Source organism: Pogona vitticeps, chromosome 2 (genome assembly GCF_051106095.1).
Source record: "Pogona vitticeps strain Pit_001003342236 chromosome 2, PviZW2.1, whole genome shotgun sequence".
Classification (NCBI taxonomy): domain Eukaryota; kingdom Metazoa; phylum Chordata; class Lepidosauria; order Squamata; family Agamidae; genus Pogona; species Pogona vitticeps.
The window spans coordinates 142,076,928-142,101,357 of NC_135784.1; the positions used below are offsets into that span (position 1 = coordinate 142,076,928).

At 39.6% G+C, this 24,430-nt stretch overlaps 1 protein-coding gene and 1 long non-coding RNA gene across 3 annotated transcripts in view; one reads left to right on the forward strand and one right to left on the reverse strand.

The window, feature by feature from the left end:
• The window catches only part of RPTOR (regulatory associated protein of MTOR complex 1), a 459,589-nt gene that overhangs the window by 62,486 nt on the left and 372,673 nt on the right, over window positions 1–24,430 (forward strand). For both annotated transcript variants that reach the window (XM_020813521.3, XM_020813530.3), the window contains exon 3: window positions 928–1,010. In XM_020813521.3, the coding sequence (XP_020669180.1) occupies window positions 928–1,010 (83 nt within the window). The remainder of the gene's footprint in view (window positions 1–927; window positions 1,011–24,430) is intronic.
• LOC144586298 (uncharacterized) lies at window positions 3,954–4,741 on the reverse strand. Its single transcript, XR_013541043.1, has 2 exons — window positions 4,603–4,741; window positions 3,954–4,046 (listed from the first exon to the last, which is right to left on the reverse strand). It is a non-coding gene; the product is annotated as an uncharacterized LOC144586298 (long non-coding RNA).

The window sequence follows — 24,430 nt, forward strand, 5'->3', positions numbered from 1 at the left end:
GCCTCTTGCTGCTGCCTCCCCCCCGCCTGATCACCGCTGCCTTGTCCCCTCCCGTGGTGGAGGCAGCAGGAGGCAGAGGCGAAGGCAAACAAGCACTCGTGCATGCTTGGGCACCTCTTCCTGCCTCGTGAGCAAAAAGGAAAGGGAGCAACGGCTCTCCTTCCTTTTTTGCTAAACTCCGTGCCTTCTCAAGAGGCGAGGAAAAGCGGCAGTCACTTTGACAGCCACTTACCTTGCCTTTTGCCAAGGTACGGGGCTTAGCAAAAAGGGAGCCCTTTGATCCCTGCTTTTTTAAATTTGGGGTTAGAAAAAGTGGGGTTCGTCTTATACTTTGGCTCGTCTTATACACGGAAAAATATGGTAATCAGCAGGCAGATGGAATGTTGGAATGTTAGTCCGTCCATACAACACTGTGTAAAACAGTACAAAATTCAAATTAAAAGTTGTGTTTTAAAGACAACAGATGAACCCTCATGCTGAAATATGCTGTATGAACAGCCAAACTGGTATCATCTTCATGAAGGTAGTTTGGTTTTTCCACAATGAATTTATGCACAATGGCTGGCAGTTACATTTGTGATAGTTGTTTTCCTCTCTTCTTTCCCTTCTCTTTGCCAAAGTAAACATTACCTTCTCCTTCTCCAAATTCCACATACAGTATACACATAATTTTGATATGACCTCCCCACTAAACACTTTTTCTAGCTCGACCATCAAGATGGCAAGAATTATAAGGCTCCAGAACATTTTGTACAGAACACTCAGTTAATATGTTTAGAGTCAGCAATACTTTGGTAGAAAATAATGTTAACGGGTTTTAGAATCTGCATTCAGACACTTGCCATGTGTACAGATGTCAATATACATGTAGAAGTTACTTCAGCACACTTGAAATCAGAAATCTTTTGGTTCTTTTGTGTGTTTTAGATCCTCTGTCAATGGGGCCGCAGAAAGCTCTGGAAACAATCGGTGCAAACTTGCAGAAACAATATGAAAACTGGCAACCAAGGGTAAGTACTTTTAGTGTTTGTTTGAGGTCAAAGCCTCTCTTTTCCTGGTACATGTGTCCATTTCTGATATTGTTACATGGAAATGCTTTCCATTCAGATTAAGTAAGGAAAATGTCTTACATAACTTGACAATATTCCTACCTTCTCTGTCCTTGTATATGGGATCTTTCAAGTTTTTTGAATATAACTCTCAGGCTTCTGTTGGACTAGCAGTCTTTAAAAATAGGAATGATGTTTAAAATCAAGATTTTACACTGCCATTTGTATTAAGCATTTTCCTATTTTTATTTTTATTATTTTCAAAATAGGCAAAGTAGCTGTTTATCTCCACAGATTGAGTTCTTATTTGTGTCATCATTTTTAGTGCTTTTTACTAGTTTGAGATAATTAGACTATATTGCTAATGGCTGTTTTCTAGGTTGCTTTAGAGTTTTATTTTAAAGCATGATAGTAAAAAAAATGGAACAGATTGGTTTCCTCCAATATAAGCAGTTATTTAAGTGGAGCATTAAACACCCCCCTCCCCTGGGTATGGCAGTTTTGATTATGGTAAGGAAAGCATCCCCAGGTAATGTGGTAGATAAAATTTCTGTTACCATGTGGTCATTTGCTTCATAGAAATACTGTCCTATAAGGAAGGATGCTCACCCAGCTAAATTTTCAAGTGGTTATGCTCTTTGAACATCATATCTGAAATGGGCCTGAAAACGGTTATCACTTCTCATTTTTGTAAGAAAGGATAATTATTATATATTGTTCAGCTCCTACTTGTTCCTGGTGTGCACTTGTGATTTAAATATACTGGTCAAGGTTTGGAGCTGGGCTTTATTTACTTTGCATCTCTGTGTCTTTATAGTTTAGTGATCCTTAGAGACATATTGCTGATATAATTTGAATTAAATTTCAGTTAGTAAAGTGGGCTGCATTGACAAAGTAAATGTTGGCCATGAGAAAAATATAGGTTTGGAGAAGGAAAGCAGGGAAGTGGATGCAATTATAATTACTTTATTCCATGGAGCTGACTTGGGAACTACTGTTTCATTGTGGATGCTTGGATAAATACAGGGGCACAGGCTACTTTCAGTTGTCCTTGTTCTTGATAGTTTGTAAAAATAGAACTTGAAATCATAAATATGGGGCTTCTTCATTGATTCCTATTATTCCAAGGAAGAGATCTGGGGAGAATCAAGTGAACTGGGAAAGAAAATGAGGAAGAAAATCTACCCAAAAACTAACCCCCAGTTGAGAAAGGAAATAGGGAGAACTACCCTAAAAACTAACCCCCAAAGAATTAAAAAAAAAACTGACTGGGACTGTTGTGCTTCTCTTGAGACTCGTAGTAGTTTTCCACAATGCTCTTCATTACAAACTTCCATCACCATTGGATTCAGTTGGAGCACCAGCTTATATTAAAGACATGAGACTTTGTGAGGCCTCCCAAAAGGGAGCGGGCAATCCACTGGTTAACCATGTAACATGTAGATCCAGGCATTGGATTCAACAGGCCTCTTGCCTTGATATAAACCTTCCTTCTGGGTACACAAAGCAACGCAGATTTCTCTAGGAAAATGAGACAACAATCTGATTCATGTGAAAGGAAAGGGGGACTTTGATTTGGAAATCTGGGAAGGCAGCAGAGCAGAATGACATTTTAAAGTCGGGTCATATTTCCTGCCAAGACCCTACACTGGACAATTTATAACCTTTCAGATTAGCTGGCTAGGTAAAAACTTGAGCAGGTGGATGTTTGCATTCGCTTTAAAAAATCAGGGAGGAACAGAAAGGCACTGGCTTAGACTTCTTTGAAGCCACCCGAGACTGCTTTCTCATTTTTGGCCTTCAAGCCTTCAAGCCTCTTTCTGTGGCTCCAAGCTTCTTGCTGTTTGTACATCTCTGGCTTTGCTGCCTAATAAAATGGATTCTTCAGATGTGAGGGTGGGCTGCTAGTGAAAATCAGAGGTGCAAACAATTCACCAGGCTGAATCTCTCTCTAACCTTTCTGCTGCTTGCATATGCAGATCATTGTGTCTTTTGTGGGTTTTAGGCAAACCATAGTCTGCTCTTTTATCTGAACAAGTCGAATGTAGTTTATGCTTGCTCTGCAAAATGGGACCAAAATAATTAAACAGCAAACTGTGGTTTGCTCAAACGAGTAAATGGAGCTGGAACCCTTATGAATAATGTGAGGAAATAGGGAGGATAGGGATGGTGGTGATTTTTAAGCTGCCTTTAGTGTTTGAGTGTTGAGAGTTCAAGACTCTGTCCAGGTATGTCTACATAATGAACTACCTCTTCTGTCAGTATAAATTATTTTGGAATCTAAGAGCAAAACCATCTTACTGCAAATATATTAATGAAGTATAATGTTCTTGAACCCAAATGTTGTGTGTTTTTATAGGTTGCACAACACAGCAAACCTGGTGGTTTTTCCCCCTGGTCCTAAAAGGACTTCTCTGCTTTTCTTTTGTTGAACTGACCATGTTATTGGTACATGTGTAAATAGAGATAGCAATCTTCTGTCTGGAATCTTGTTCAGTGGACAGCTCCAGGGTATACTCTGGAATTTTGAAAATATTTTAGATATTCTGTTCCCTTCTCAAGAAGAATTATCAGATGAGAGCTTGTTTGCCTTCGCTATGACAATACTCTTAGGTACTCGTAGGTTTATTCCTAGGCTATTCTATTTTAAAGCCTCACTGGTTATACATAGACATGTGCACATTTTATCATTAATTTATTTTTTCCTGTATAATTTATAAAACCAATGAAGATAATAAATTGCCACAGCAAGTACTTTCTTTGGTTGGGTGCCCTGTGAACAGAGGTTCTTCTTCGTGGTCTCTGTGAATGCACAATAATGGGTAAATCTGTGCCTGCGCAGAGATCTCCAGAATATTCTAGAGCTCAAACATGCGTTTGTTAGGACCCCCCCCAGTACACGTGGTCCGCCTGTCGTGGCGATTACGTCAGTTCCTTTTTGCTGCCGCTAAGGTTTCATATCTCTGAGCTCTCCGTTCGCACAGATTAGTTCTTTTCCTGAAAAAAAAATTGTTCATATTTTCAAATAGACTGTTCAATATACCTTTTTGTTATTCTTTGTGACTTTCTTCTCATTTTTAATTTCCTCCTCTTTCCCCCCCTTCCCTTTTTATGGCCCCGACAGGGCTGTTTGAGAGGTGCACTTTGTGCACTAATAAGTTGCTGGTGTCTGATGGCCACGATTCTTGCTTATTTTGTTTGGGAGAGTAGCATCAACCAGCGTCTTGCTCCTATAGCAAAAACTTTACTAAACAATCCTTCAAGCTCCATCAACAACGTCTTAAATCTTTCCTGTGGGAGCAATCTCTTCGTCCACTGAACAAGATGGAGGACTCTCAAGCTTCACAACTGCCACCAGTTTATTCAGCCACCAATTCGCTGTTACAGTCTCCTAAACCTAAGCCAAAATTTCCCAAGTTGAAGTTGTGTGGATTGACATCTCAGTCCACCCCGACACCTAAGACTACTTCGAAACCACCCAGTACCAAACCAAAGAATCAAAAAAGTCCCTTCAACCAATACAAGTCTTTTCTAGACAAGCAATGCTACTTACCTCAACTGTCTTCCTCCTTCCAACCTCGTCAGCACATTCAGAAACAGCACCCTTGTCAATCCTTCAGGCGCCCTGATAAAAAAAGCAAACAGATCCTTTGACTTTCCAACTGTCCTGCTTCCCACTCCATCCCCTCCCGTCACCACCCGCCTCGCACACCATTTTCAATCTTGGACGCGCATTACCACAGATTTGTGGGTTCTAGCAATCATTTCCATCGGATACGCAATAGAATTCCTTTCTGTACCACCACCATGGATCGTTCTGACTTCCCCATCCACTGCTCTCAAATCAGAGATCCAGTCACTCCTTTCAAAGAACGCTATTTCTCTCATCACCCCGAGTGCCTCAAACTGGGCTTCTTCTCCTGATACTTCCTCGTTCCAAAATGAGACAACACTCTATGTCCCATCCTCAACCTTCGTGACCTCAATTACTTCATCACTCAGAGGCACTTCTGCATGGTGATTCCGGAACGTATACTTCCCCTTCTCCAGGAGGGAGACTGGTTGTCAGTCTTCAACTTGAGCAACGCCTATTTTCATATCACCATCGGACACAACAATTGCAAATTCCTTCCCTTTTCCTTTGGTCATGCCACCTATGAATTCAACACCCTACCGTTTGGCCTCTCCACAGCTCTGTGAGTGTTTACAAAATGCATGCGCACCTTCGCACCCTTGGAATCTCGGTGTTCCCGTACATTGACGACTGGTTACTCATGGCTGAGTTGCGAGCACAAGCTCTAAAAGACGTTGCTGTCACTCTTTTGGCAGATCTCGTACTAACTCCCTCAAAGAGTCAATTATATTGGCGTCGTTCTAGACTTGCATCACGCCAGGACTATTCCTCCCTTGAGAATGCGCAATCAAGATACGTTCTCTTGTCATCCACTACCAGCCTTACACATGGGACACTGCTCATTATATACAGCACCTCCTCGGCTTCATGGCCTCCACTACATCCATCATTCAACATGCCTGACTGAAAATGTGCTCATTCCAGGCGTGCTACCTCTCCTTAATCGACCCACTTCTCAACCCACCCACTATGTTTCTACAAGTCATCCGCGAACTTGCATCCCAGCTGATTTAGTGGATCACACCGGCCAATCTTCCTCGGATGACCATTTACACCTCCCCAACTGGCAATTCAAGTTACAACCGATGCCAGCCCCGTTGTTTGGGGTGCACATTGCAAAGACCTTCAAATCCATGCCACATGGTGTTCTCATGAAAAAAACTCTCCAAATCAACAACCTCAAATTGCTAGCGATCTTCAAAGCATGCTGTGCTTTCCAGCCACTCATTGCGGGCACCTCAGTCCAGGTCACCACTGACAATATGACAGCACTTTATTATATCAACAAACAAGGGGGTACACTCTCTCTACCCCTCCTCTATCTTGCTGTCCAATTTTGGGAGTGGTGCTTGGATCACCACATCTTCCCAATATTAGTCCATATTGCCACACAACACAACGCATTGATGGACTCTCTCCGCAGGCTGAATTCTCAAATGCACAAGTCGTCCCTCGACCACACCATCTTTCTTCAACTTTGCAACAAGTGATGTCATCCCGATATAGATGTGTTTGCCACAGCGATCAATACCAAATGTACCCAGTACTTTTCCAGGGCAGGCATTGGCCGAGGATCTCTCGGCAATGCTTTCATGACGAGCTGGACTACGCACCTCCTTTACCTATTCCTTCCAATACCACTCCTCCTACGAACCATCGGGAAGTTGAAATATGACTGCACAAATGGCATTCTAATCACCCCATATTGGCCGAGGCAACCCTGGTTCACAATGCTCACGTCCACGATGTCTCAGTCGATCCGTCTCCCTCACCTCCCTCATCTCCTGACTCAGCATCACAGTCAGACTTACCATCGTGACCTACAATCCCTGAACCTAACAGCTTGGCGGATCCTCCCTCTCTAAACACCATCCTCACCCATTCCAGGAAATCGACCACAAATCAACTTTATTTGTACAAGTGGTGTGCTTTCCAAACGTTCGCTCATCAGAATGATCTTCCTATGGCTCCTAATACCCTTTGAGCAGTTTCTGCTTTTCTTTCTTATCTCTTTGACTGACATTTCTCATTATCCACAATCAAAATCTACAGTACACGTCCGCTATTGTAACTTACCAACCACAGGACTCAGACACTGCCTTGTTATTCCAGCATCCCATACTGAAGCATTTTCTTCAGTACTCCAGGGAGTGGCTCATCTCAATCCGCCTAGGCCCTCTCCTATGCCCCAGTGGTTGCTACACATGGCTCTCCAGTGTTTATCACTTCCACCCTTTGAACCTCTTGCCACTTCCTCTGACTGTTTCCTCTCCTTTAAAGTTTTGTTTCTCGTGGCCATCACATATGCCCGTAGGGCGTCTGAACTAGCAGCGCTCCATGTGGACCCTCTGTTCCTGTAATTTCATCCAGATAAAGTCACCCTATATCCAGACATTTCTTTCCTCCCTAAGGTTGTTTCTGATTTCCATGTCCGTCAACCTATTATCCTACCTACCTACTTCCCATCACCATCAACAGATGTTGAGTGATCCCTCCACCTCTTGGGTGTGAGGTGTGCCCTCACCTTTTATGTCAAAAGGACCGCCTTTTTTTTGTAAATCTAAGCGGCTATTTATATCGCTTCATCCACCTCACAGAGGGGCACAGATATCCCCACAATCTATCTCACGATGGATTACTAGCTCACCCAGAAGCCTCTCCCTACCAGTGTCAAGGCTCACTCCACCAGGGCAATGGCCACCTCCACAGCTTTTCTTTGAGGCTTACTGTACCTGTTCCAGATATCTGCATCGACTTTTGCATCCTATTATCAGATGTACAGGCCAAGGAGATGCGGCTTTTGGTTGTGCAGTATTGTCTTCGATCTTGCCATGATATCCCTCCACCTATAAGTTAAGCTTGGTAATCACCCATTAGTGTGCATTCACAGAGACCACGAAGAAGAAAGAGTGAGGTTACTTACCTATAACTCTGGTTCTTGGAGTGGTCCTCTGTGAATTCACACTTCCCTCCCATCCTCCCCTCTGTCCGTCATGTCTGTCTCATTCTGCAGACAGTGCCGGGCTTTTTGGGGAAGTGAGGTAATCACCACGCTGGCGGACCATGTGTACTGGGGGGTGGTCCTAGTGAACGCATGTTTGAGCTCTAGAATATTCCAGAGATCTCTGCGCAGGGGCAGATTAACCCATTAGTGTGAATTCACAGATGACTACTCAAAGAACCAGAGTTACAGATAAGTGACCTCTCTTTATTCTTGAACGGGAGAAAATGGTCTTTCTGAACATTGTAAAATAATATTCTTCATCATTTTTTATTTCATTTATTTGTTTTCTACTCAGAACAGATTTATATTTGCGTGTAAACTAATTGAGGTGATGAAGAATTTTTGAAATCAATTGTGGGAGAGATGTATGTTATTAGAAATATTGGAGTCAGAGTGATGGTTAAAGAGGAATCTATACTTACCTAAGCATACATGTTTATGTGAGATTTGATTCTCTTGTTTAAAAAGATATTGGGTAGCAAAAGGACAACCCTTAAGAAAAATTCTGGCCAGACACCCTTTACTTCATTGAAGCCCGAAAAATAGTAAACTATTGTTGCCCTTTTGCTAACACGGAGAGTTTGAGCATAGATGGGAAGAGCCCTGCCTCAGTGCACCACTGTCTTATTGCTGAACAGGAAATGGAAGCCCTGGTCTTACAATTGTTTGGTGCCTTGGAGGTGCTTGGGAATATCTCTGAAGCTTAATGTGATGGCACAGGTCAAAATACCTGTAAGGAACAAATGGAACTGTTACAGCCAACAAATCTGATTCTTAAGGAAGTAACTGCTGTCTCAGAATGCAAGAAAATAAATCCCCGTTTATTTCAATGTAAAATTGCATTTTTAAATTGACATAAAGGGAGATTTATGTTCTTATATCATGAGACGGCAGTTTCTTCTTCTTAATCAAGTATCTGGAACAAAAGGGCATACTGAGGAGCACACACTTTGTCTGCCTATAAAGGTAATAAAAATTGTTAGATACTGTACATTTTAGTGCTCTGAGCATTCTCAACTGCTGTGAGCTCTCTATATTAAGCCAATAATATGGGTAAGAATGGGGAGAGAAACTTAATAAGGTGACTAAGAAGTCTTCAGATTAAAATTGCATTATGTTGGCTTATAGGATTTGTACTGCGTGTGTTTATTTTTTTTCTATTGCATTACAATCCAATCTTGTGTTTAAACAGAAATGTATTCTAGATATAATAGCACATGCTTCAAATTTCAGTTGTTTTTAAGTTTTCAGTATTGTAAACTCATTATGAACATTTGATAGCATTGGGCATCTGTTGGGGACCATATAATGGGAAGGGGACTTACACCTATTTACTTATTAAGCTATTTGTTAAGAGTATTTGTATTCCACCTTTTCAACCGAATATTGGGCAAGGCAACTAACAGAAGAAACAAAAAAGTCTACCAAAGATACCAACTAAAACATTACAAACAGAGCATAAAGATCAGGTGCTTAGTTCTTTAAGTGTAACAACAAATGAGGTGTAGTGGAGAATGTAATGGATCAGGATTCTGGAGACTTGGGTTTGATTCCATGGCCCTGCCATGAAAACTGGGAGTGTGGAACTGGTAAAACTACTCCTTACATGCCTTACTTACCTTGAAAACCCTATCAGTCAGTTCTGACTTGACAGCACACAACAGCAACAATTCACACTACTTTTACCTAAATAGAAAATATCCAGTTGAAGTCAGCAAATTGAAGGTAGATGGAATCGAGTATTTTGGCCTTCAGTAGAATAGTGTAAAAAGGGATGGCATTGAAGCAGATGTCCTGAGTTTGGGAATTTCAAATTTGGGGCATTCTGAACTTTGGTCTTCACTTATGTGCCAAGGCACCTATGGCTATGGTGGGACCTATGAGTGTTAGCTAAGCTCACAAGGAGACTGGTGACCCTTTCCTCTTGCTTGTTTTGTGCAGTTCACCAGAGCCAGTTTGGCTGTTTAACCTTGGGCCAAACCTATGTTGCTTTCACTTCTGTAAATGAGATAACAGTTCCTGGGAAGAACCATGCTTTACATCTGGCCAAAAGTAATGCTTAGTGGCCTGGAAGTGGGAAGAAGGGCAGGAAAATAAGTAGAGCTACAGTACTTTGTATTTTTCTGCATTTAAATATGAGGTAGGGCAGGAAAGACCAAACTCCAGATAGTCTAGTTCTGTAGCCCATCCACACTAAACAGGTGTGAGAAGAGGATGCCCATCCAATCAGAAAGCAGAATTTCTGTGGGTACCTTAAATGGACACTGGAGCATTGGAACTCTGTGATTGGCTGCATAATTTTTACTACATATAGTTGTTTTTGAGTCCTAGTTATTTATATACGACGCTGTCTTAAAGGTAAACTACAACCATACCATCTAAAATCATCGATAAAATAATAAAACCACACGCTGTCTTAAAGGTAAACTACAACCATACCATCTAAAATCATCGATAAAATAATAAAACCACATTTTTTTCTGAACCATAAAGGCTGTCTTTTCTCACATCAAGCAGTTTTTCCTAAACACCCTTCTTGCCTCAGTTAATTCCTAGTGCACATTTCATATTGGATTTTTTTAACCAATTTAGAATTCAATTCCAACTCAGAGTTTTTAAGTCTTCCAAGTTCATTTTTAAAAATATATATTTAGTGCTGGAATGTGGGCTTTTCAAAATACCAGAAACATTCAAGAATACCCAGCTATTGTGATCCTTTAATAGATAAATCATAATTGTAAAATGCTGCTTTCTCTCCCCCCCCCCCAATTTTTAAAAGATCTGGGCAGCAATAACAGCAATATTAAAGTGAAGCGAAGAGAATGGCTTGTTACGCTTGCCTCTTGCTCTTTCCCACTCAAGTTACTTTAGTTTTGATCTGGTCAACCTGGGTGTTGACATACAGTATTTGTGTTTCGATGGGAGTGGGGCGGCACCTAGGTAGAAAATACACTATTTGTAAATATTTCTGACTATAATAGTAGAATCCCTTGCTGGTAACATCTGAATGGGCATGAAACACCACAGTAGTTTTTGTGAATAAAATTGCAATTATGGCACATTATTATACTTATTGATGAGTCATGCAGTTTCAGGTATCCTAGTACGTGCCATTCCAGAGCCCTTCTGTTTTCATCAGTAACAAGAAGAATGAATCCTCTGGAAGACAGACTATTGGCTGGCTGACAGGAGGCTTTAACACAGCATGTGAAACCTAACATATCGTAAAACCTCCGGGCACAACAAAAACAAACGAGTCTCTCTGCTGTTTTAATAACAGGGCCCATGGAATTGGGGGGAGGGGTGCAGGGAGGATGTTTCTGGTAGCAGCAGGTACTCTGCATGTGGGCAGATCTCCTGCTGCTTTGTATAGTTTGCACAACACATGAGGCAATTACTGAACTCAGGTGTTTTGTGTGCAAGGTACTGGTTCATAGCGGTAAATCACTGCCCTTTGAAACATTGTAAAGCTGAACACGTACCACTTTATTGCACTCAGCCAGCTTTTGAGTTTTTCTGCAGTAATAAAGAGACGTCGCTGGGCTAACTGCAATAAAACTACAGAAGTATGATTGAATTTTCTACACCTTTCCTGTAAATATTAAGAGGGCAACTTTTGCCCCCTCCTCATCCCAGACACTTGCTTAAATGGGTCACTGAAATAGCTAGCATATGAATGAGAAGTATGTGACAAGTACACAAACATTGATTGTTGATAAATGTCACTGAGTGCATGAGCTACTTTGGAAGGTTCACCTGGTCAGATGTGGAGTAATGGACCTTCCTGTTTAGTGCAGAAGATTATTTGGTATAAAGGAATAATACATTTTATTAATGGACAGCTATGATGTCTGCACTTACATCTAAGTTAGGCTGTTCTTCAGCAAACTTTGACAGGGGGGGGATATGAGATTGCCCAAGAAGATACTATTTAAAAGATTATATGACATTGATATCCAGACTACTGTGGCATTTGTAGCTAACTGCTGCGCCAATTTCAACATATAAAGCCTTTTCTTTCCCCTTTGGAAAGGCTCCACATATTTGCCTCTTATTGACTCATGTTAGCTGAGATGGCACCTGAGCAAATGCAGATTGAACTTCCTGCAGTTGAAAGAGATTCAGAAACTTAGAACTGCTGGATAGCTCAGTAGTTCAGGTCTCTGGCTGTGGAGATGGAGATTGGGAGTCTGATTCCCCACTGTGCCTCTTTGATAGGGGCTGGACTTTGGTCATCCATAAGGTTCCTTTTAGCTCTGTATTTCTAAGATATTATTAGTATATTATTACTAATATGGACTAATGTGGTGTAAGTAGATATTGCCCAGCAGGATGTTCTAAGATGGAGGATACATTTTCTTACATAATAGCACTCTTCAAATATTTGGAGGCTGTCGTACAGAGGAGGGGCAAGATCTGTTCTCAATCATCCCAGAGTGCAGGACATGCAACAATGGGCTCAAGTTAAAGGAAGCCAGATTTCAGTTGAATATCAGGGAAAATTTCCTATATGTCAGAGCAGTACGACAGTGGAACCAGTTACCTTGAGAGTTGGGAGTTGGCAAGTGCTCCAACACTGGAGGCATTCAAGAAAAACGTAGATAATCACCTGGCAGATATGCTTTGATTGTATTCCTGCATTGAGCAGGGGGTTGGACTTGTAGGCCCCTTCCGAATTCACTTTTCTATGATTCTATGAATGACCTCTGTAGGTGACCTGAAGGATTTCTGTCTTAAACCATTAACATTTGGGATTAGGAAAAATTCTGCTGTATGTACAATTTTATTTTTACCATTTAACATAGGCTATTATATAGAAGCCTTCACCACCACCTCTGCTGACCAGGATTTCTGGGAGTTGAAGTCAAAGAACATCTGGAGGCCCAAGGTTGGGGACCACTGCTACAGGACCACCAAATGTGTCAAACAGGCTATGGAAAGATGGAATTCATTGTCTGCTTCACAAATCTCTATGTGTTAACCTTAGTATTTGCTCCTCAACTGAGAATTATTATTTTATTCCTTTGCAGATTGTTCATATTTACTTATATGTTTGATGTTAACTGTGAGCTTTAATTTCTATTTATGTCTAAAGCCTGGTTGGCTATTGAGCAAATATAAAAGTAATGTAAAAATGGGTTAAAATGATGATACTAAGTTGTGCTTAAGTATATCAAACTGATCAGCGATAGGGGTCCAGGACATGTTCTTGCTGCTTTGTTCCTAATTGCCGTTGTGTGGCACTAAAAAGTGCACATATGCCCCTGCTGGTGGGGATGATGGGAATTGCAGCCCAGCACCTCTGGAGGACATCAGGTAGAGGAAGGCTACTTAAGACTCCCCTATGGGTTGAAATCCCAGAGTATTACCTCCTTTTAAAACAAGATTGGTTCACATGTGTGTGCATCTGTGTTCTGTATTCAGCTGCCAAGACATGATACCTAGCTTATTTTCAAGCTTTAAGATGAACTGGTTGTGGTGGGTTTTTCGGGCTCTTTGGCCGTGTTCTGAAGGTTGTTCTTCCTAACGTTTCGCCAGTCTCTGTGGCCGGCATCTTCAGAGGACAGCACTCTGTGCTCTGGGCTGTGCTCTGGGCTGTCCTCTGAAGATGCCGGCCACAGAGACTGGTGAAACGTAGAACACCCTTCAGAACATGGCCAAAGAGCCCGAAAAACCCACAACAACCATTAGATCCTGGCCGTGAAAGCCTTCGCGAATATATTTAAGATGAACTATTTATTGTTAAGTTGGACTGTGACTTCTCTGTGTTAGCACCACTTATTAGTGCTAATACATAGTGGTAATCTCAAACAGACTGGCCTATCTTTATGCAGCAGAAAGCATCTTCTTAGATGTAAGATCCTAACTTTAGTGGTCAGTTTTTGACTTAGCTCTCCTTAAAGTCAGACTGTCTTTACAATTCCATGAGATCCTGATTACCAACATACCTATAATATATATGTTAATTGGGGTGTTGCCCACTCTCGAATTGGCCTTCTCAGCCGCACTTAGCCGCTGTTCTAAGTCTTCCATTCAGAGCACGTTACCATAGTCTCTTGAGACTGAAGGATGCCTAATTTAATGTTAATGTGTGAACAATGCTTTATCTCAGAATAGCCAGTGATTGGATGTATCCTATCTGCCACAGTGTCTTGAAGACCTGCTTTCTGCACACTACGGAAGTCTTGCTTTTTCTAATTCTTTGCGAGAAGGGATATGCAGCTTGGATTAGCAGGTGATAGCAAGGTTTGACCTCCATTTATGAGAGTCTTCAGAGTTTCATGGCTGGAACTATCAGAGTTATGAATGAATCCTATGTTTAGCTTCCAGTGGTGAATCACAAGCGGAACAAGCTAATCTGCAGGATGCAAAGGTGAGAAAAGCTCATGCTAGGACAAACACGTCTCTTTTAAGAGAGCACCACTAAAAGATGCTGAGCATTCCATCCTATTTGACTGTCAACTTGTGTATGAATGCATGTATCTATTTGTTGTTCATTCATTCATTCATTCATTCATTCATTCATTCATTCATTCATTCATTCATTCATTCATTCATTCATTCATTCATTCATTCATTCATTCACTTACTTATATGCTGCTTTTTAGGACTGAGATAAATGCTTACATGTAAGATGCAGTTTCAAAATTCCTTTCTGTCAAACAGTAATACACAGCAACACCTCAATAATAATAAGAATAATAACGGCAGCAGCAGTGGCAACAATAATAGGCAAGCTTTTTATTAAAGAAATGTTTCAATAGGGCAAGGAGCAAAACAGTTTTAATTTTCTGTGGTTGTGACTCAGAAAAAAGAAAAAGAAAAATATGAGGTTTTTGTAGTTCTGTTTAAAATATTCAGAGTTGAAGCAAGGCATACTGCAGTGGGCAGAGGGTTTCAAAGTTTCAGGGAACATCATTGAAAAAGTCCTGTCTATTTAAATTTACTTTAATTTTATCGGCAGTCCTGTGAGTAGTCTTGTGAGACAAGATCTTAATGTTTGAGCAGTTTTCTGTTATCCAAATAGCAGAGTAACAAACCTTTTAGGGTTTTATAACTCAAAACTAACTTTGAACTGGTCCTAAAAACACTTGAGTAGCCTGTGTAAGTACCATGGCACTGTTATATGTTCTCACCCGTTGATTTCCACCAGTTGCTTGCTGTATGGAAATTGATGTCAAATTAGCATGTGCTAATTTATATCTGCACATACAAATCTAGAAATAATTACTAGGATTTATTTTAATTTCACAAAAAGCAAAGCCAGTGGATTAATTTTCCATGCATATCATACCAAACTTAGTTATTTTTTCAGTAAATTCGCGCACCAACTTAATACAAGTTATTCCAAAGCATCCAAAAGAGGTAACAACCTAATGTGGAATGCACACATAAAACAGTGTCTAGTAGATTTTTCTTCATGGATCTGTTCACACACATGTACATTCCTAAAATAATAACTTTCCCCCCAAAATGTAGATTCAAAAAATTGATAAAGTACTGATTCATAAGCAGGGCAAGAGCAAAGAAGGGGTCATATGTAATTCATTTTCCCACTCAGGTCCTGTTCCAGAATTTAATCAGTTCATCTCCGTTACCTTATCAATCACCATCTTCATGAATTAAACATAAAATGAAGTGGTGCACAATTCTGCTTGGAGTGGAAAGGTCAGGTGAGGGAGGAATGAGGACTGGAGTAAGGATAGGGGAGACAGAGTGAAATTGAGGAGGAACAAGTTACGACTTTGTCTATGCAGTGGCAACTTATGATTCCCTCCTCCACATATAAACTTAAGCCCAAACAAAAGCAGATACTAGCCCAGCAGACTAAGAAACTCCGCACAGAGTACCACTAGTTTGTGCACTACAGTACTGAGCAGAAACATACAGTCAAGAGTTATATTTACATATCTGTGATCAAGAGTTATATTTGCATAATTTTGAATTTGCCTGTGTGTGTGTGTCTGTTTGTGTAGAATCATAAAGTCATAGAATAATGGAATTGGAAAGGGCCTATTAGGCAATCAAGTCCAAGTCCCTTCTCAATGCAAGAATCTAAATTAGAATTAAAAAACTAATCACCAAATCCATTCAAAACTTGCTAATTCATTGTTTTTTATTCATACGAATCAATGCCCCAACAAATATGAATCAATTAATTTTTTGTGATTCTTGATTCATTGATTTGTTTGGCTATAAAACACACACACCCTCAGGAGCTAGGCACACCAAAATTGCAGGGAAGCTTCCTCTTACTCTTTATTTATTTTTATTTACTATTGGATTTATATCCCGCCCTTCTAGACAGGAATCTACTCAGGGCGGCTCACAATATATTGTAGACAAACAAATAAAAACAACAATTAAAATCTACAATAATAATAATAATAATAATAATAATAATAATAATAATAATAATAATAATAATAATAATAATAATAATAATAATAATAATAATAATAATAATATGATCAAGATGGGAGGATAAACAACAAAAGCAGGAAAGTACAATCAAGTACAATTGGCGGGAGGGAAGGCCTGCCTAAAGACCCAAGTTTCTAATTGACTCTTAAAAACACCCAGCGAGGGTGCCAGGCAGATCTCTGGCGGCAAGCTGTTCCAAAGTCAAGAGTTTGGTGAATTGGGTTTCAGATGTCTGAGGTATACACCCACAAAGAGCCCCCCCCCCAAAATCAAGGAGGAGCTTCTACTGACTCTCCTCTATAATCCCTCGAAGTTTAGTGAAAATTGGGTTTCTCCAAGCCAACTGCTAAAGGGCATTTTCCTGGGGGGAAACTCACTTTATTGGTGTATAATTCGGATATCTGAAACCCAATCTTCACCAAACTTGGAGGGATTGTAGAGGAGAGTCTGTAGAAGCTTCTCCGATATATTGGTGTCTCTAGGTGCCTGGGGGAAAAAACTTTCCTGGGGGACCCTCCTTGTGGATGTATAACTCAGACGACCGAAACCAAAACTTCACCAATCTTGCCAGGTTTGTAGAAGAGACTCAGGGGAACTGATTTGTTGATTCATCAGAAAAAATCATGAATTTGTAATTTGATTAATTTACCTTGATAAATCACAAATCAAAACAAATCACAATTTTTCTTATTGCTGCCCATTTCTAATCTAAAACAAAGTATATTTGACAGATGATTGTCTAATTTTCTCTTGAATGCCTCCAGTGTTGGAGTGCTCACCACCTCCTGAGGCAATTGGTCCATCATCGTACTGCTTTAACAGTTAAGAGGCTTTTTCTGATAGTTAACTGAAATCTGACTTCCTGTAACTTGAGCCCATTATTATGTGTCCTGCACTTTGGACTGATTGAGGACTGATCCTTCTTCTCCTCTGTATGACAAACTTTCAAGTATTTGAAGAGTGCTATCAAATCCCCCCTCAGTCTTCTTTTCTCAGGGCTAAATCTGCCCAGTTCTTTCAGTATTTCCACACAGGGCTTGGTTTCCAGTCCCCTGATCATTCTTGTTGCCTTGTTCTGAATTTGTTCCAGTTTGTCAGTGTCTTTCTTAAAGTGTGTTGCCCAGAGCTGGAGGCAGTACTCAGGATGAGGCTTAACCAAAACTTCGCACTCATCCCTATTAAATTTTGTTTTGTTATTTTCAACCTAGTCTAGACTATCAAGATCTTTTTGAATGTTGGTTCTGTCTTCCAGGTTATCCAATTTTGGGTCCTCTGCAAATTTGATAAGTATTCCCTATAAAAATGTGGAAGACTAATGTGCCCTGGACTGAGCCTTGTGGTAATTCAATTGTTATGTCCTCCTAGTTTGAGAAGGAGCATTGATAATCACTGTTTGAGTACAATTCTGTTACCAAATATGTATCCACCTGACTGATATATCCAGACCACACCTAGTTGTTTTGCTAATCTGAATACATGGGACACTTTGTCAAAAACTTTGCTAAAGTCAAGAAATCTTACGTCTACAGCAGTCTACCAGGGAGATTACCTGATGAAAAAATGAGATAAGATTAGTCTGACATGATTTGTTCTTGACAAATCCATGTTGATTTTTGGTTATTACTATATTGTTTTCAAGGTGCTTTCCTTCAGTACTCTTGGATTCAGTTCATCATTTCTCAGAGATTTTAGCTTGTTCAGATAAGTTATTCCTTGACTATTTGTTCATCAATCTCAAGCTGCAGTCCTGCCCCCTCCACTTTGTACTTCATATTTATTTATTTTATTTATTTAACTTATATGCCACCCACACTATGCAAAGGTCTCTGAGTACAATTAATTACAACAATTAAAATACATAAAAAAGATAAAAAATATATTTGCCTGAAGGGTCTTAGCTGGTCTTTTGGGAGAAGACTGATCTGAAATGGGAATTGAGCCTTTTCTTTGTTGTCTGTTATCATTTTCCCTTCCCCATTGAATAGCTGAACCACTATTATTTTCTCTGTCTTTTGCTACATATATAGCTGAAGAATTATTTTTGTTGCTTTTAGTGTTTCTTGCTCATCTCAGCTAATTCTCAGCTTTTGCCTTCCTAATGCCATGCCTGCAATTCTTTGTTACCTGTCTGTAACCTACCTTTGTGCCCTGGCTTTCCTTCCATTTCATGTATTAGTCGTTTTATTTTGTTGTTTACAGGTCATCTCTGAGCTTATTGGGAAGTCATGTTGATCTTTTTTGCTGTTTTCCACCATTTTCTCTTGTTGGAATTGTTTGTAGTTGTGCCTTTAGAATTTGCTTTTTAAGAAACTCCCACACATCTTACGCTCCTTTTCATATTAGGATCTCTTGCTATGGGAGTTTATTTATCATTGTCCTCAGTTTATTAAAATTGGCTTTCCCAAAATCCAGTGTACACATGTGGCTGCATTCTGCTTTTGTTTCACTTGAAATCAAGAACCCCAGTATAACATGGTCACTTTCCCTCAAAATTCCCCTTACTGCCACTTCATCCACCATGACTTCTCTATTGGTGAGAACAAAGTCCAGGACAGCTTATAGTCCAGTTACTTCTTCTACTTTTTGTAGGAGAAAATTGTCAGCTACACAAGCCAGAAATTTCTTGCAAGGATGATATTTGGCAGAATTTGCCTCTCAGCAAATATCAGGATAATTGAAATCTCCCATTATTACTACATTGTATCTGTTTCAAATTCTTGCAATTTGTTTTTCAAAAGTTGCATACGCACACCTTGAACTGCAAAGCTAGCTTACTGTATTTTTTGCACCATAAGACTCACTTTTTTCCCACAAAACAGGGGTGTGGAAAGTCTGTGCGTCTTATGGAGCAAAGAAAACAGATTATATTTTCCTGTTTTCTTCTCCTAAAAAATTGGTGCGTCTTATGGAAAGGTGCGTCTTATGGAGCGAAAAATACGGTATATTAAGCCTTTCTTTTGTTCTCTAAAATGGGGATGGATAATTTGTGGCCCTCCTTATGATGCTGAAGTGTAACTCCATCTCTTACACCTGGATATGTTGACTATGTGCCTTATTACATCTGGAAAGGTAAATGACCCCCCCCTCAATCTAGAACAAAGTTCAAGATGCTTTCCATTGGCAAGAGTTATATGAGCCAAATATTCAAGCAGTGTTATGCTTTATTAATCCAGATGATGTAGTCTCATGCTGCCAAGAAGTAGAGATATGATTCTGTTTCTGCTATGAAATCCTAAAGCTATAGTATTTGAGTGAGAGAGGGAAGGATCACTTTCATTATTTATCTGTCCTTTTTCTGTTTGCTCAAGCTGGCCCATAATCAAGATAAGACATCAATAAAACAATGAAACACACAATAAATACCTGCAAGGAAAATCAAGGAGTAAAAAGTCCAATAATATTTACTGAGTTAATAAAACACAAACGCAGTTGTGAAATGGCAGAATCACCATATTTGCCATATCATTAAAAAGATGATAGAAACCGCAACTTTTTGTACTTTCACTTCCCCTGCCCCCAGATTAGGAACAATGAATTACAGGTACATACATGAGTGGGGAGCTCTTCTACAAATACTGGGACTGTATCAAAAAGGCACTGCTGCTATCCTAAATTATTTTTGCTTTTTAAAGGGAGAATGATGAAGAAAATGCTAGCTGCAGATTGTAAATATCCCATTTAGAGGGCAACTTGTTTTTTTTAGCTGAGCATAAGTTTTTTTTAGTTAGAGTGAATAAAATACGAATTATAAAGATATTCAGTTTCTGGTCTGTGCTCTAGCGAAGTTGGGTTTTCTCACTTTATTTCCTAATTGTGTCGTGTACTTTTATGTTACCAAGGCAGAGATGGAAAATCTGGAAGAATTATGATTCAGTATATGTGACACAGATTCTGGAGTAATTAATATAGTTTTGAGTAAATCAAAAGCTTATCCTGTGGTGGCAGCTTGCAGGTATGCCAGCCACTTTGTCACTTAATGGAAATTATGATTTATGTGCATGAGCCTTGAGGTCTATACACTACCTTTTGCAACAAAATCAGTTTAACCAAGTAAATTCAAATAGAATATTATTTAATGTATTTGCGAAGGCTTTCACGGCCGGGATCTAATGGTTGTTGTGGGTTTTTCGGGCTTCTTGGCCGTGTTTGCTGTCCTCTGAAGAAATTTTCTGAAGATGCCGGCCACAGAGACTGGCGAAATGTTAGGAAAAACCACCTTCAGAACACGGCCAAGAAGCCTGAAAAACCCACAACAACCAGAATATTATTTAGTTAGTATAAACTATGGTTTAAGAAACAAGCTGGTTTCCAATAGTGGTTTGCAGTTTTGGGTTGCCACGTTTCTCATAAGATGAGCCTTGCAGAATCAGACCAAAGGGTATTCTTTTTTCCTGTGGTGGCCAACCCGCATGTGGAGACATAATCACATGCTTGTGGAATGGAAAGAATAACAGTGGTTGAGTGAAATTGAAGTGAAACCCTCTGTGTGACTGAGGAGGACAGAGGAGTTAGGGTCATGTCAGTTTGAGTCTCAGTTAACATTCACTCCATTAGCACTTTTAGAATTGAGACTTATATTCAGTCTTGTCAGTGTGTGTTTTTGACAGATATAATTCTAAGAGCAAAACTCAAGTATCACTCTTGGTTCTAATGGCATAGCCAATAGCTTCTTCGGGTGCTTAAGTAGTACTTGCCAGAATCCTGGTTGGCCCCTATCCTGTGGAACAAGCTTCCAGTTGAGGTGCACCATGCTCTGTTCCTCCTGATATTTAGGAAACTAGTAAAACAAAACCGTGTAAAGCAGCCTTTAAGAGCATATCCTCAGATGTCATTAACATTAATTTGAATGTATTCTCAAAGGCTTCCACGGCCAGAATCTGATGGTTGTTGCAGGTTTTTCGGGCTGTTTGGCCGTGTTCTGAAGGTTTTTCTTCCTAATGGTTTTCCAGTCTCTGTGGCTGGCATCTTTAGAGGACAGGAGTCAGAACTCTGTGCTTAATTTGTAAATCTAGGTTTTTCTTTTTACTATTATATTTGAGTTGATGTATCCCTATGTTGATTGTATTATTACTATATATGGGTGCTGGAGGGGGTGTTCAGGTTTTTTATGTCTTATTATGTAAACCACCCATAGTAGTGGATGTTCACTAATGGGACAGTATATGTTGTTTAGTCGTTAAGTCATGTCCGACTCTTCATGACCCCATGGACTAGAGCATGCCAGGCCCTTCTGTCTTCCACTGCCTCCCGGAGTTTGGTCAAATTCATGTTGGTAGCTTCAATGACACTCCCCATCCATCTCATCCTCTGTCGTCCCCTTCTCCTCTTGCCTTCACACTTTCCCAACATCAGGGGTTTTCCAGGGAGTCTTCTCTTCTCCTGAGATGGCCAAAGTATTGGAGCCTGAGCTTCAGGATCTGTCCTTCCAGTGAGCACTCAGGGTTGATTTCTTTCAAAATGTATAGGTTTGTTCTCTTTGCAGCAGGGGACACTCAAGAGTCTCCTCCAGCACCACAATTCAAAGGCATCAATTCTTCAGCAGTCAGCCTTCTTTATGATCCAGCTCTCAGTTCCATACATCGCTGCTGGAAAAACCATAGCTTTGACTATGCGGACCTTTGTTGGCAAGGTGATGTCTCTGCTTTTTAAGATGCTGTCGAGGTTTGTCATCGCTTTCCTCCTCCGAAGAAGGTGTCTTTTAATTTTGTGGCTGCTGTTACCATCTGCAGTGATCATGGAGCCCAAGAAAGTAAAATCTATCACTGCCTCCATATCTTACCCTTCAATTTCCCAGGAGGTGATGGGACCAGTGGCCATGATCTTAGTTTTTTTGATGTTGAGCTTCAGACCATTTTTTGCACTCTCCTCTTTCACCCTCATTAAGAGGTTCTTTAATTCCTCCTCACTTTCTGCTATCAGAGTGATATCATCTGCATATCGGAGGTTGTTAATATTTCTTCCGGCAATCTTAATTCCGGCTTGGGATTCATCCAGTCCAGCCTTTCCCATGATGTATTCTGCATATAAGTTAAATAAGCAGTGGGACAACGTACAGCCTTGTTGTACTTCTTTCCCAATTTTGAACCAATCAGTTGTTCCATATCCAGTTCTAAGTGTTGCTTCCTATCCCACATATAGATTTCTCAGGAGATGGATAAGGCAGTCAGGCACTCCCATTTCTTTAAGAACTTGCCATAGTGTGCTGTGGTCTACACAGTCAAAGGCTTTTGCATAGTCAATGAAGCAGAAGTAGATGTTTTTCTGGAACTCTCTGGCTTTCTCCATAATCCAGCACATATTAGCATTTTGGTCTCTAGTTCCTCTGCCCCTTCAAAATTCATCTTGTATTTCTGGGGGTTCTCGGTCCACATACTGCTGAAGCCTACCTTGTAGGATTTTGAGCATAACCTTGCTAGCATTTGAAATGAGTGTAATTATACGGTAGCTGAAGCATTCTTTGGCACTACCCTTCTTTGGGATTGGGATGTAAACTGATATTTTCTAAATTGGGACAGTATACAAACATACTGTATAATGGGACAGTATACAAACCTATAGTTAATTAAAAATAAATAAATCTGAATGCTTAAAAAGCTGGCATAACCACAATAGCATACATTGTAATGTGAATTGATGAGTTCATTATTTATTGTTATTTACTAAAACATTTTAAACTGACTCTCATCCTTTTGAGATACCATCACACTGTGGATATAAGATCTGAAAAGACAGAAAATATGTGGTCATAATAAAAATACGAGAAACAGCTGATACAGTAAAACAGAGATGGACCATTAAAATATCTGGAGAATCAAAAAGACTGTGTTTGTACCCAGGCTGTTGATGTATTGGTTGAATTTGCATCTCACGAGGAAATTTCTGTGTAGATACGACACAGAAAACTAAATGCACTATTCCTGTTGATGCACAATGTACCCAAGTTAGTAGGAGAAAAGCTTCTTTTGGGGGGGAAAATCTTCTACTGAATCATATGAGGCTTGGACCTACCTACATCTTGTGAACAACAAAAAAGCTATTTCTGGACTTTTGTGCTCTGGTGTACAGCTGGGAGTACACATGAGTGTTCCTCTAGAAAAAGTAAAGAAATCAAACACAGCATATAGAAAACAAGCTTGTCAGTGGGAGACATAACATTTTCCGTGGCAATGCTATTTTCTGTGGATAGAAGTATCTTTATTTATTTGTATATGAGTTGGCATAAGCCTCATCTAATGGAAATAATCATTAGATTTTTAAAAAAATTCTAATGAAGCATTGTATTTGCATTAACCATATGCTGTAGCAAGATGAATATAGAATATAAAAGATACAAAATCAGCATATTGAAATCAAGATAATAAATGCATGTACATTGGATATATATACGTATGCCAAAAATTTAAAATGTATATTTATAAAAGGTTACTAATTTAACATCATATTTGACCTAATTTTAATTGCTACTGATAAAAAATTAGCTAACCGTATTGTCACCTGTTTATCTTGGTCCACATTAGGTTTTCAATAGATATTATTAATGAATAATGCCCTAATTACAATTTTTTACTATATACAGTACAGTCCCATTCACAAAGGCTCAGAATTAATAAATGTACAGGTTGGCTGCAGTCAGCTTCTCAGAATTAACTGCCTTCATGTTTGAGCAGTGGAGCAGTAATCGTATGTGGATTGTTTGTAGATTTAACATCTACCTTAAAAGGTTTCATTACAGAGTATACTTGACAGTTTAAACCATGATTTAAATTTTAAAAATTGGATTTTCTTGACAATAATTTTTTTATTTAAATTGTGATTTAAATCAATTTGATTTTTAAAAATCATTGATTTTAATCCACTCTGGTCTCATATGATTATAATCATATTTTGACGTGTTTTCAGCCTGCTGTACTATGTAAGGGGGCTTATTTGGGTTCTTAAAGGGCTTACTTTCTTTACCATACATTTGTCTTTGATTGAAGAAATACTAGATTGCCAAAGGGTTATAACTTCAAGATAGGCAGGGAAGATCCATCTGTCAACTGAGCAAAATGTAACAGATGATACGGTTTACATTTTTCATTTGCAGTATAGCAAATAGAGGTCAGGCAAGTCACAGGAGGGTTTTGGTTTTACGCTATACATGCTCTTGGGTACATGTGATATATAGGCTTACTTGGATCAGATTGCATTTTAACAGTGGATCAGATCTGCAACAGTAGAAACTTAGCCTGTTTAAGCTTGATTGAAATAAAACAACATTAAAAGAACTGCAATATTGCAGTTATTGCTAAAGGCAAATAAAATAGAACGAACCAGCTT